At 39.6% G+C, this 15,056-nt stretch overlaps 1 gene segment (V, D, J or C); it reads right to left on the bottom strand.

The window, feature by feature from the left end:
- Window positions 1-1,146: 1,146 nt before the first annotated feature.
- LOC122923246 overlaps window positions 1,147-15,056 on the bottom strand; it is a 386,426-nt gene continuing 372,516 nt past the window's right edge. Inside the window, 4 exon segments of the C gene segment in view lie at window positions 1,147-1,904; window positions 3,096-3,416; window positions 3,632-3,949; window positions 5,183-5,482. Coding sequence covers window positions 1,582-1,904; window positions 3,096-3,416; window positions 3,632-3,949; window positions 5,183-5,482 — 1,262 coding nt within the window.

The following is a 15,056-nucleotide window of genomic DNA, read 5'->3' as shown; positions in this document are numbered from 1 at the left end:
GCAAAGTTATCACGTCTTGCGCTCCAAAAAGTCACAAAAAAGGGTATTTTGTGACTTTTTTGGGGTCACTTGTACACTGAATGAATTTCTTTAGCATTTTTACACCACTCATTCCGGTTTTGTAAAGTGTGTGGCATTGTTGTCATTGTTAGCTGTTATTTCATTTTATTCCAGATTTTTTTTTTTTATTGTGACATCCAGTGGGGTGGTGGCATAAAAAACTGGAGTAGTCTTTCTAGTCAAAAGTGTTCAATTCAAAGTTGCACCAATGTGCGGCATTTCATAAATTTGGGGAAAAGTACTCTTAGGGTACATGCACACGATCAGGATTGCGTGCGGATTTTCCGCACGGATTTGCGTGCGGAAAATCCGCACTGTAGGTCATGTACATTTTATTCTATGAGAATTTGAAATTCTCAGTGCACACGATGCAGATTTTTTCCGCGCGGATTTCTCCTGACCGGATTTTCTTCATTCACTTAGTAAAATCCGCATGCGGAAAATCCACACCGAAACCGCACCAAATCTGCATGCAAATCTGCACCAATTGATGCGGATTGACCACACACATTTGCCTGCGAACACCTGCGGATTTCAGTGCGGATTCTCCGCACATGAATCCTGAACGTGTGCATGTACCCTAACACAGATTCCTGCAAAACTGACTTCAATTGTTTCCCTCATGATAAATTCCCCCCATCGTGTTGTAACTTCCTTTGTATTCCTTCTCTTGTGTTTTTGTTTTTCTATGTACAAAATACTAGAGTGCAAACAAAAACCATATTGGACAGAGAAGAAACATGCCATGACGTAGGATAGTGTATCAAGTGTGCAGAAGTGGATATGTAGGGATTGTGCACCAGGTGATGTTTCTCTGTTATGTCCTAATAATTATACTTATGATGAAATATGTATAATTTTATTTAAAAAATGAAATCAGTATATCTGGCTTTAGGAGTTGTACCTGAGAGCAAGCAGGTTCAGCTTTGGTGGGTCTAGTAATATGAAACAATAATTGCATTCTCTGTGCAGACCAAGCTAGTATTATTCACATAAAGGTTAAGAAATCTTAGGTCTTTCTCACAGAAGATTAGTATTTGCTTGAGAAGTCCAGATGACAAAACAGACATGTTTAGTTTAGTGGTATAATCTTAAACAAGAGTTTATTGAGATACAAGCACGCATGACATAACAGACAAAATCTAGTGTTCCACACACCAGACACACAAGAAGGGATATATGGTAGATATACATGACATACATTGGTTAGAAATCATGATGACTAATATTAGTACAATGCAGTTAGTGGTGATGGATGGATTGCTCTTTTTTGGCGGATGGATGGATTGCTCGCTATTGGCGCTTCATAACTAGGTCTTATGGAAATGCAACTAAATGTCACTAACTGCATTGACCTAAGACCTTCATCATTTTTTAGTGCTGAAACATTAATGGTTGATGTTCCACACATCAAACGGATTGAAAACTGTGGTTAACAGATACTGACTAATATATGGGGTGGTCAAGACAATAAGCATTTGTGCCTACTTCAGGGTCTGGACAGGGAATAAAGCTAAAAAATCATTTACCCCTAGATTTCTTTATGTCTTTGGAAGTAATCTTGTTGTGAACAGCACTGCATGTAAACGTTGATCCTCTATTCCAGTCAGATTTCTCAATTGTGAGTGTACTATACATAGAGTAGGTATCTTCATCGTCTTGCAGGATAGGCTCAGTATTTTTGTAGTATTCTTCATCCTGTACTATACCATTCTTCAGCCACTGGGTGTACATCTCTTTAGGCTTGAACCCTTTGATGTAGCAGGTTATAGCGACAAAGTCATGGGTAAGAAGTTCTTCTGCATGCGGTGAGAAGACATAAACTGATGGTTCCGTGGCTTCGACTAAGGAGGAACAGAGATAAAAGATATTATATGGCACATTTTAGAAATGTTATAATCTAAAGCTATTCATGCACATAAAGTAAGCACTGGCCAGAATGCTGCTGATATGCTCTTTCTGAAAAGGTTTGAATGATCCAACTATCAAAATGGCAGATCTAAGAGGAGCTCTAAAAAAATAAAAACCCACAGTGGCACAGGATCAAAAAAGTAGTTTAATTTCATTTTCCCGTATACAGCAATCCCTCTTGATGGGAGTATTATGCTATTTATGCAGAAGTGACAGATACAGGAAATTCAGGGAACTGGATGACATGAAAGAGGAAGTGAAATGGACAATTTGTCCAGGGCCAGCCTCATATTGCCTAATGTGGTCATTTTGTTGGCTCCCTGCCTTATATAATGTACAATACTGTGGTGCCCAAATAGCAGTGCTATGAATTTATGAAGAGCTACTACTGGCATACACTGTAAAAATAATATACTGCAGTGTACCTACATAACATTGCCACTTGCCATCCAAAGTCTAAGGAATTATTAGATTATCATCCGATAACAGTACCATTAATAAAGCAATATAATAAGTGTAATTCATCATAATATTAATGGTAGTTATGAATGATAATATTAAGATTTGCAGTGGCTCCATGCCTTCCGTGTCAGGTGATCTGTGATGTTCCTTTCATCGGGGAAGAGGGGGGACCTCATGCTCCACGTGCAGCCACACAGATTGCACAGACCTAAGGACAGCCCTGGTTAAAGCAGATGCTAAAAGTCTTAAGGGCCCTTTATATGGGCCGAGAATATGCCAGATAATTGCATAGGAATGCTCATTAGCGATTATTTGGCAGTGTAAAGGTGCCGCTGATTACCCGATGAAGAAGCAAAAGGGTTGTTCATCTTGTAATGGATCATTTGTGCAGGCACAAAAATCATCATTTGCCGGCAGCAGATCGCACTGTGTAAACGTGCTCTGATGCCAGCAAACAATAAGTCTGTTTGGGGACAAGCAATGACATTAGCAATCACTCCTCTCCATCCTGTGGAGATCGCTGCATGTAAATATAGGGGTCTCTTCCGCTGACCAGCAGGTGATTGCCGAGAAGAAACTGTTTCTTCACGAAAAACACCTGCTGTATTGTCCCATCTGAAGGGACCTTTATTGCTAGCCTAGAGTTACACAAATACAATTACCTTCTGTATATTTGATGGTCTTTTCTATTGGAGCAGGAAGGTCACTGTTTTGGACAATGCAGGTGAACAGTTTGCCACTTGACCAATCAGATAAAGTTAGTTTCAATGTTTTCTTGACAGTATACCGCCCAGAATAATCTCTTTCAGGTTCTGAAGTAAATTCTTGAGGTTTTTTGCCGTCCTCTCTGCTCCATTTGATTGTTAATGAATCTGGAGATTCTACTTGAGACACCTGACAGATAAGTCTTGGTTGCTTGGTGATTAAGATGTCTTTAGGGGAAGGAGGAAGGACAACAACCTTTGGAACAATACTTCCTGGAACTGTAAGTCAAATTTAAGAAGATATAATGGAGGGCTTAATTATTAATTATTATTGGTTATATTGCAGCACAATATATCATTGTGTGAGCACCACATATGTTAAGTGTTTGACATTTGTCAAACAACTTTCTAGATGTGATTCACATCATCATCATTTTTATTATCATCATCATCATTGCAGTGTCATTGGTCATGATTAAGAAAGCTATTCTTACCTGGACACTTCTGTATAGTGTCTGCATTTCTGGTCTCACTTGCAGGATGATTCACTTTACATGTGTAGGAATCTCCAGCATTCCAGTCATCTTTTGGAACACTGACTTTGCTATGAATACCAAAGGTGCCATCATCCTCTTTGTAAGGGGTGCTGTTTGATGGGACAATAGATGTTGGCTCTCCGTTCAACAGCCATTGGATGTTTATATCTTTAGGAGTGTATCCACTTATGAGACATACCAGATCTACAGAACCATTTTCACCACAGGAAGCCTGCATGACTTCTACTTTAGGTGAACTTGTTTTGATGGAACATGCTAAAGAAATAAGACAAATATATACAGTATTATGAGCCATCTATATCTTTTAGTATGTCATAGTATAAAGATAGAGCTTTTTTTTAGGGTAGCCCAAAATAAAGAAATCTTTGACATTCTGGATTTCAGTATGGCAGATCCTATGTTTTCCTGAGACATAAGAGGCAGAGGTGTATTGCAGTACCTTATTTTCCTCTCCATATGAAGTAAACATGGAGCCAATATAAGTATGTCTGCTTACAGTTGAGTCAGATGTAATAGATGTTGGATGAAATGCATGGTTGGCTTAAAGTGGTTGCTTAGGATTAAAAAAGCTTCTATTCTCCAAAAATGGTTCCATACCTGTGCACAGGTTATGCCTAGGAGTGTAATCCCATTCACTTCAGTGGAGCCAAGAAAAACCATGGTCAATGATTGCTCTGTTTTTGAAAGAAGTGGTTCTATAAACCTTTACAACCCCTTTAAGTGTATAGTAGCTACTGTATGCTAACTCCAAGAGCTACTCTCACCAATGAAATATTTAAACTAGTTTAGTTTTAATTAGGGATGAGTGAATCGAGTTTGGATGAAACATCCAAACTCGATTTGCATAAAACTTTGTTCTAATACTGTACGGAGCAGGAGCTCCATACAGTATTAGAATGTATTGGCTCAGATGAGACGAAGTTATTGCTTCGAAAAGTCTTGCGAGACTTTGTGCAATTACTTAATCAATTAATTTGTACTGTAAAAAAAATTCCCGAACTAGGGTTTGGTTCCAAGTGGTACCTTGGAACCGAACCCGAGTTCGGGAAATGTTTTTTTTACAGTACAAATTAAATTATGAAGTTATTGTGCGAAGCCTTGCGAGACTTCACAAAGCAATAACTTCGGCTCATCGGAGCCAATACCTTCTAATACTGTATGGAGCTGTTGCTCCGTACAGTATTAGAACAAAGTTTTATGCGAAACGACTTAGGATGTTTCATCCGAAGTCGATTCTCTCATCCCTAGTTTTAATGTAGAACCCATTTAACTTACAGGAATTGTCCAGGATTATAAATCATGACTGGTTTCTTCTAAAAACATATCCACGGGGTATGTCTTTTATTGCAGCTCATCTTTACTGAAGTAAATTGGAGCTGCAATATCACATACAACCTCTGAACAGGTAGAACACTGTTTTGGAAGAAAACAGCCATGTTTTTCCTATCCTGGCAACCTATTTAATCATTAGAAAAGTGGTGATCTCACCTTCGATCTCTTTGGTGATCTTAACACCTGTTGGTTTGTGGTGAACATTACACTCATATTTCTTATCGCTTGTAAAGTCAGATGTTGGGATAGTCAGTAGATTGGCTGAGAGGTATGTGCCCTTATTTCCAAGGACACCTGGGAAGTTCCTAATTCCACTTGTAATAGAACCTGAATTCCACTGTACATCTACAGGAGTGGGCAAGTAACCAGTAGACAAACACCCAATGGTGACGGTATCAGTGGACAAAGAATTGCAGCAGGGCACCAGAGGGAAGACTGAAGGAGCGCTTTGTGTAGCTGTAAATGAAATATAAACACGTGACTTTTGTGGCAATAAGTACACAGAAAGTAAAAGATTAGGATGTACATAACTTTTATCATAAAACTTTTACGATTGTAGTAAATTGAAGTGATGCAAATTTCTTTTTAGCAAAGTAGATACCTATTGAAAATTGGTGTTATAAACCATCAAAATCACCTGGATTCTTCTATCAAGTAGAATAGTTTTTACACAAAATAATACAGCATTTATTAGAATTTTTTTGAGCTCCAACGTAACATCTGTAACAGTGTCCTTATTACCAGGCATCATTAAAAGTATTAGTCTCCTCATATGGGGCTAATAGAACTTTTGTCCCCCCTTAGGCTCCAAGGACTAGGTGCTACTGAAGTTTAGTTATGCCCCTGCTTTTGAGAGTTATAGTTGAGGTTATTTATAACAACCAACACCTTTGTTCAGTCTCTATAACCATTCATTCATATTGCTAGTGTGGAAAATATAATGAAAATTATAGGCTTGGCGTATTAGAAAACATTTTTATATTGATTTATATGTCAGTTTGAGATTAAGAAGTAGGGCATATAGTAGCTTTATGTAAAATATCCTTAGTATGAGATAAGCCCAATCATTGTGGTACATGCAGGGGTGATGTCAGCAGAAGGCAGGTACAAGATGGCTGCCACTAGTGTGGGGAGGCGGAGAGAGGCGAGTGCTCTCCAGTATATTTGTTGTATTTTGCGTTAGGTTCTGGGGGTTTTCTGAGGATTTAATATTGATAACCTGTCCTCAGGATACGTTATCAGTATGTGATCAGTGCCACACCCGCCAAGCCGCTGTGAGTGCTGTGGCCTCCTCACAGCTCCGCAAGCACAGCACAATCCATTGGTTAGTAGCTGTGCTTGATATCTTAGCTCAGCCCTATTCACTTTAATGGGACTAAGTTGTGTCTAGGCCGTGTGACTGATGAACATGACATCACTGGCCTAGGACAAGCCTGCAGAGCTCCTCAAAGCACTGCAGCCTTTTCAAACAGCTGATCATCAAAAGGGTGCTGGGAGTCAGATCCCCACTAATCAGATGTTGCTGACCTATCCTGAGAATAGATCATCAATATAAAACACTCGGACAAACTCTTTAACCTTATATGTAAGGCAGAGTCTTTAAAGATGGACGACCGTTCAGAAGCTAAGCAGGCACCATAGCAGGCAGGTTTCTGCCGTTCAACACAGCAGACACCTGGAGGCAAAGTCCATGATCGGTGATAACAAAGATCACGGATGGTCAATTGCGACCGCAGCATCTGAGAAGTCTTTTCCTGCGAGCGCTGCCCTCCCAGGGCCCTAATAGCTTCTCTGTACCAAGATCAAGGGAGACGTTCAGTTGCTATGGCTCCCTCAGACCTCCTGAAGTATGCCTGCCACAGCAATGTTCCTTTCAGGACTCCATAGAAACATAGTGAATCTCCATAGACTGCAATGGTAATTCATTGCAGTCTATGGGAGAAGCGATCAGACAATCGCATGTTCAAATTCCTTAGGAGGACTTAAAATGAGTGTAAAAGTTAAATTTCAAAAAAAGTATATAATAATTTAAATCACCCTTTTCCCCCATATTAAAAACAAACAATAAAAAATTAAGATTATTGGCATCACTGCATCCCAAAATGCCCAAAATATTAAAATACGGTATAAATGTATTTACAGTAACGTAAAAAAAAAAAAAAAAAAAAGGCTGATTAACCGTTTTTTTTTATCGCTTCACCTCCCAAAAAAATAGAATAAAAGTAATCAAAAAGTCATATGCACTCGAAATGTGTATGATAAATTTAGGGCAACACAATGGACATGTTAAAGACATTTCTCTTCCTTACATCACCTAACGGCTGCTATATATAAAAGACAGAGAGCATGTCTTTATTAAAGGGGTTCTCCAGGCTACAGATATTCATGACCTATTTAGGCCACGTGCAAAGTGGCCAGAGATTTGCAGCGGTGTAGCTTCCCTCAGCACAGCACATTGATTATAACTTCTTCTATAAACTAGCTTTAATTATAGCACCAATCTATGCCATCTCCTCGCATGGCCTGCCAGAAGATGTGCCAAATTTATTATGGGGCCCACAGCTCATAATAAGGGTCCATTCACACGTCCGTTGTTTCTTTCCTGATCTGTTCCGTTTTTTGCTGAACAGATCTGGACCAGATCTGGACCCATTCATTTTCAATGGGTCCTGAAAAAAAATCTGACATTGTGCTGTCCGTTTTTTTTCAGGACCCATTGAAAATGAATGGGTCCAGATCTGGTCCAGATCTGTTCAGCAAAAAACGGAACAGATCAGGAAACAAACAACGGACGTGTGAATGGACCCTAAATGTGGCACATGTTACTCCAGCACATGTCTTATCTTAATTTCTCTCTATAATGTTTTTATTCATGTTGTTTTTTTTTTGCTTTTTTTTATTTAGCCAGTGGTATTTTTAGTTTTTAATGCAGCATACTTTAGGTATGGCATTTTTTTTTAAAGACACTTCTCTGAAGGATATGAAAAACGGCAGAAAAAACACAAAGTTCAAATGTAACTAATTAAACTAAAAAAACAATTGAAACATTGAGTTTTTTTGTAACCAAAACATGAACACTGAAGACAGCATGTGTGAAAAAGGTCTTAAGGTTTTCACAGTCTGTAACCATATAATGGGTCCCTTGACATTGAGTTAATCACAGGGTCTTGTTCCTGGGACCTCAAATATATGCTGCTATCACAGGGGGGCAGTTTGCCGCTAACCTTCAAATGCAATTTTTTTACACTTGATTTTTGCCATCTCTGTACTTTGGCTAATAGAGGGTCCTAAGTCGTAAACTCAATTATGGGTCAGGGTTACCTGTTAACTTTACCTTTTGTTTTAAACTTTTAAAAACTTTTTATTGGTGGGGTCTGGATGCTGAGCACCCATCAGTGGCTAGAATGAAGAGAGAGAAACATTCACCCAGGGCAGTGATGGCTAACCTCCGGCATTCCAGCTGTGGTGAAACTACGACTCCCAGCATGCTCCATTCATTATTATGGAGTTCTGGAGTTCTGAGAAAAGCCATGCAAGTGTATATGTTGGGAGTTGTAGTTTTACCACAGCTGGAGTGCCGGAGGTTAGCTATCACATACATAGAGCATGCCCTCTCCTCGTTGCAGGAGATAGGCTCAATAGAAAGTCTATGAGCCCGTAATTCCATATGAACAATCTGAGGTTTTACAAAACTGTGTTCACACACTACAGAATAAAATCACTGCCACAAGCTGCTGCCAAAGTGTCTAGTGGTGGCTTGTGTCCCTCCCCTGCTGAACATGCACATACGGCCATCAAAATAATAGCAGCACTTTAGAATAAAACCATACATTTTCCCTAATGCTCATTGTCTGGGGTTGCATTGCGTGTAGTCTTGCAATAACAGAATATTTTCAACACTACCTCTCTCCAAATGTATCTCGATATCCTTTTGCCTTAAAAAGCTGGATCCATTCCCCAATACCTTTGTCTATAGCAGGGGTAGGCAACCTCCGGCTCCCAGCTGTTGTGAAACTACAACTCCCAGTATGCATACTTGCTCTGCTCTTCTAAGAACTCTCATAGAAATGAATGGAGCATGCTGGGAATTGTAGTTTCACAACAGCTGGGAGCCGGAGGTTGCCTACCCCTGGTCTAAAGCAATGGGAATTTACTATTGCTGTATCATATAAAACCTCACAAGTTTTTTTTTCTTATGCATCTTTTTGCTTCTACCAAAATCCAGCACCACCATGCCATGTGGCAGCACCCAAAGGTGGACCTTTCCTCATTTCTATTGCTCTGCCACTGCACTACATTATCTACACCTGCTAATTTATGCAGCTTTGCAAAGCTAGCCATTTTGTCCAGTGCATCTGTCTCGGCTTACAGTAGATGAAATGCATTAACTCATTCCTGCTCTTTGATATAGCCTTACAAAGCTAGACTTTTCCCCACAGCATCCCTGCCTAGGCCTGCAATATGTGGAATGTGCCCCAGCTGTTTTATGTAGCTAGACCAGGCATCAGCAACCTTCAGCACTCCAGCTGCTGTGAAACTACAACTCCTAGCATGCAAACATGCTCGGCTGTACTTTTAACTCCTATAAAAGTGAAAGGAGCATTCTGGGAGTTGTAGTTTCAGAACACCTGAACCCTGAGCTATACATTTCCCTATAACATTGCTCAAGGTGTGCGGAGCAAGGAAGGAAATCATGCTATTTCCCATTACATTGATATAGGCTTGCAATGCTTGAAATGTACTCGTGTTTTTTCAGACAACCTTGCAAAGCTTTGGATATTGCTATTGTCCCTACTATCCAATTATCATAGGCAACAGTATAAAAATGGATACATGTTCTTACATGTATCTTACAAAGCTGACCATGTTCCCCATTTCCCCTCTCCAGGCTTGTTCCCCTGCTTTTCCATGTACAGTAGCGTTTAAGTTATCTCCCCATTGTATTTTGTTTTATGTATACTGAATGGGTTTTAGGCTAGCTCTTTTTTTTTGCCTTAGCTAACCTAAAGCTAAACCATTTCTCCATAAATTTGTCTAGGTTTGTAATACATACAATTTGCATTCCTCCCTGCTATTCCAGGTAGTCTTACATAGCTGGATATTTCACCGCTACATTGCTCTATGCTTACAGAGTTAAAAATGAACCCTAGCTAGCTTTGCAATGCTAGCCATTTTCCCTGTTAGGCCTGGGCTACATTGCAAATTTTTGTAGCGTGACTGATTGCTGCAGTCCACAAGATTGCATGCAACTGAATGCATTCATTTGGACTACAACTATAGTTAATTAGTCAAAATAAATCAGTCGCGCTACAAATAGTCGCAGTGTAGCCCAGGCCTTACCTCTCTACAGGCTTGCAGTGATGAAATACACCCCGTCAAAACCTAGACATTCCCCCACTATATTCTCCTCGGTTAGCAGAACTTGAAATTATGCCTAGCTATTCAATGGAGCCTTGTGTAGCCTGGAAGTTTTCACAGTACCCCTGGTTATTGCTGATATCGCATGAAATGCACCTCCGGTATTTAAAGTAGCCTTCAAATGCCAGCACTCTAGGCTTGCAGTGCTTGAAATGTACTGCTGATCCTTAAGGTAGTCTTTTAGAGCTAGTCATTTTGCCCACTACCTCTCTCCAAACCAGCAGTGCATAAAATGTACATTGCAGTGATAAAATACACCCCTGCTAAACTTCCCCACTATGTTCTCCTGGGTTAGCAGAACTTGAAATTGCACCCAGCTATTCAATTTAGCTTTGTAAAGCCTGGTCATTTTCACAGTACTCCCGGTCATTGCTTACATTGCATGAAATATTCCCCAATTATTTCATGTAGCCTTAAAAAGCCAGCTCTGTAGGTTTGCAGTGCTTGAAATTTACCACTGATGTTTAAGGTTGCCTTGTAGAGCTGGGCCCACTACCTTTCTCCAAACCCACAGTGTATAAAATGTATACCTACTCTTTCATACATGATTTACTGCTAGCTCTACTTTCTAGCTCTGCTCTGCTAGCTCTGCTAGCTCTTGACATAAGTACTACCGCTTTTGGAAGAATGAATGAAAATAGCGCTGTATCTCAAGCCTTTACATCTTATGTAGAGATACTCCAGCATACAGTACATATACCTACATATCCACACTAGCTAGGCTAGGTGGAGGTGCATGGAAAGAGGTCCATGCTTACTGTCTGGGTTTAAATATTTATTTTTAACTCTGCTTTGCTAGCTCTGCTAGCTCGACATAGGTACTACCACTTTTGGAAGCTTTGCCATCCTATGTAGAGATACTCAGTGATACAGTATATATACATACATATCCAGACTTGCACAGTTGGGTGGAGGTGCATCAGAAAAGGGTCCATGCTTGCTTGCTGGCTTGAAGGATTTAGTGCTAGCTCTGCTTTCTAGCTCTGATCTGCCAGCTCTTGACATAGGTACTACCACGTTTAGAAGAGTAAATGAAAACACTGCTGTATCTCAAGCATTGCCATCTTATGTAGAGATACTCAGGGATGCAGTACACATACTTACATATCCAGACTAGCAATGATGGGTGGAGGTACATGAGAAAAGGGTCCATGCTTGCTGGATTTAAGGATTTAGTTCTAGCTCTGCTCTGCTAGCTCTTGAGATACGTACTACCAGTTTTGGAAAACAGTGCTGTATCTCAAGCTTTGCCATCCTATGTAGAGATACTGAGGAATACAGTACCTATACCTACATATCCAGACTAGCTAGGCTAGGTGGAGGTGCATGGAAAGAGGTCTATGCTTGCTGGCTGGGTTGAAGTATTTAATTTTACCTCAGCTTTCCTAGCTCTGCCCTGCTAGCTCTTGACATAGGTACTACCACTTTTGGAAGAATGCATGAAAACAGTGCTGTATCTCTAGCTTTGCTATTCTATGTAGAGGTATGCAGGGATACAGTACATATTATGCATACATATCCAGACTAGCTAGGCTAGGTGGGGGTGCATGGAAAGAGGTCCATGCTTGCTGGCTGGGCTGAAGTATTTAATTTTACCTCTGCTTTCCTAGCTCTGCTAGCTCTTGACATAGTTACTACCACTTTTGGAAGAATGCATGAAAACAGTGCTGTATCTCATGCTTTGCCATCCTATGTAGAGGTATGCAGGGATACAGTACATATTATACATACATATCCAAACTAGCTAGGCTAGGTGGGGGTGCATGGAAAGAGGTCCATGCTTGCTGGCTGGGCTTAAGTATTTATTTTTACCTCTGCTTTCCTAGCTCTGCTCTGTTAGCTCTTGACATAGTTACTACCACTTTTGGAAGAATGCATAAAAACAATGCTGTATCTAAAGCTTTGCCATCCTGTGCAGAGAAACCCTGGAATACAGTACATATGCATGCAGTACATATCCAGACTAGCAAGGTGGGGTGGAGGTGCATAGGAAAAGGGTCCATGCTTGATTGCTGGGTTGAAGGATTTAGTGCTAGCTCTTCTTTCTATCTCTGCTAGCTCTTGACATAGGTACTATCACTTTTGGAAGAATGCATAAAAACAATGCTGTATCTCAAGCATTGCCATCCAATGTAGAGATACCAAGGAATACTGTACATATACATACAGTACATATCCAGACTAGCAAGGATGGGAGGAGGTGCATGAACAGAGGTTCATGCTTGCTGGGTTAAAGTATTTAATGCTAGCTCAGCTTTCTAGCTCTGCTCTGCTACCTCTTGACATAGGTACCACCACTTTTGGAAGAATTCATGAAAACAGTGCTGTATCTCACTCTTTGCCACCCTATGTAGAGATACTCAGAGATACAGTACATATACATACAGTACATATCCAGACTAGCAAGGTTGGGTGGAGGTGCATTATAAAAGGGTCTATGCTTGCTTGCTGGGTTGAAGGATTTAGTGCTAGCTTGAATATCACCCAGACTTACGAGCATGACTATTTATTCCAGGATCTCAAAGTAGCTTTTGAAAAGTAGAAACCCCATTCTATGCTATCCTTTTATCTTATCTCTTACCTCACAGCAGCCATTTGGTGTTCATATGACCCCCTTCTGCTAAATGCCATGCAATTTCTCCTTCATTATTACACATTCAACAGTAAAAGAATCTCAGTAACGGCCCTGATACAACTCTCCTATTGTACAACCACATTGTCTAGACATACTTCCCAAAGTATACTAAGTACTGTAGTCACATTCTATACAAGTCATCAAAAAGTAAACCATAAATCAATGTAAAATTTAAGAGGAAGCAGAACAGTATCTGACCCTTGGAAATTCTATTCTTTAATATGGCATTGCTGCATATACAGTCATTCATACATACACATTTTAGGGCAACCAGAATTTCTAGATACTTACCTCAATTCATAATTTAGTTTATTTCTAACTGCACTGTTGTCCTTTAGTGGCATCTGAGTAAAAAAAAAAAAAAAAAAAGTAAAAGGTAGAACAAAGATTTCTGTTATAATTGATCCACAGTAATCCAACCTCTAGGAATAATCATGCCTTTTCAAGTATAAAAATGCATAGTCCTGGAGACAATCTAGAATTAAATATGGAGGACACAAAGAAGACTAAAAAGCTGAAGAAACCAGACATATCTCATACCTTGTACTGAAATATTTATGGATGCTATGTAGTTTAGTTAAAGTTCCCACTTGTTACAGAATTTTCTGTGATTGGATGTGCAATGGGGCTTGCAGAAGTCCACATGCATGCTGTAGACACAACCCTAGTCACAGTCTGCAAAAATGTCTGCAAGAAATTTGCCTTATGTAATCACATTTCCCTGTTCTAATTGCACCGAAGAAGACCATTATAGTTCAAATAAAATGCCACCTTCCTCCCACATATTCCCATTATTAAATCTTATGTCTTCTTCCCTGTCACATAGTCATGTTATTTGCTAGCACCCACTGTAAGTGAAATAGGCAGAAAGATATTTAATAACTATTCTATCGTGGATGGCTTTGTGACAAGGAGTGTCACACTGCTACTTGTAAACAATATCATTATACACATCAAATATGTAAGAAAATGTCTACTTCAGTTTCCTATTACATATCTAGTCCTATGATGAAATCTTACCTCTACAGACAACTCACCGACAGCTGACTTGGTGCTTTGAATTTGCCAAGTCAAGGAAACTAAAAGATATATTGAGGCCAGTAATGTAATATCCTGTTTAGTTTTGTGAGAAACACAACTCATTTCTTGCAAGCAGCTCATTAGCCTACGTAGGCTGACTCAGGCTGGTCTAAAAATTTAGTAGCTATGTTTGACCATGGTTTTAAGGTCTGTGACTGGTGAAGTATATGAAACTGATAAAAATAGTCTAACACTTAGCACTTTCATAATTTCAACGATTAAAATCTCCAATTATACAAAAAGTATTTGTAAAAAGTTGTAAATAAAATCATAATATTATGAAGGATTTAGCCTTCCTGTAATGTTTTCCTTCAATTTGGTGACTCTATTCCTGTACTTTAGGCAATTGCATATAAAGAAACTCCTTATAGGTGTTGTCTTAATCCCTTCAAAGGGTTGGCCTCCTTCTGGTCACTGATGACCAATGTGTTTGTAAGATGCTTATATGGCACTTACTAATATCATCCTTGTTGAAATTCTGGGAGGTTAGTGCAGATGCAGTGTGTGTGTGAATAGAGAAGGCATCACATAGAGGTCTAGTCACATGACCCTCCATCAGTGGCCATCTTATGGACAGGAGCTCTGTGGGGATAGTACAAATTTGTAAACAAGGGAGCATACCTAAAAAGATATAGAAAATGTAGCAAATATTCAACAAAGGCTATATTAATCTTACACTTTGGTCAGCAGTAACCAGAAGGTGGCCAACCCCTTTAAGGTTACATTCACATTTGACCATGAAAACAGCATCCATGAAAAACGGACACACTGATCATTGTTCATAGCCATTTTCAAACCATTATTGCATCCATTTTCTAGACATCAGTCTGTTATTGGCTGTTGTAATGACCATATACTATACCCCTATAGTGCCTCTAGTATGATTAATGCTCCCAG

This window comes from Bufo gargarizans, chromosome 1 (genome assembly GCF_014858855.1).
Source record: "Bufo gargarizans isolate SCDJY-AF-19 chromosome 1, ASM1485885v1, whole genome shotgun sequence".
Lineage (NCBI taxonomy): Eukaryota > Metazoa > Chordata > Amphibia > Anura > Bufonidae > Bufo > Bufo gargarizans.
Note: the sequence above shows the minus strand (reverse complement) of the source record. Positions and strands in the feature narration are given on the sequence as shown.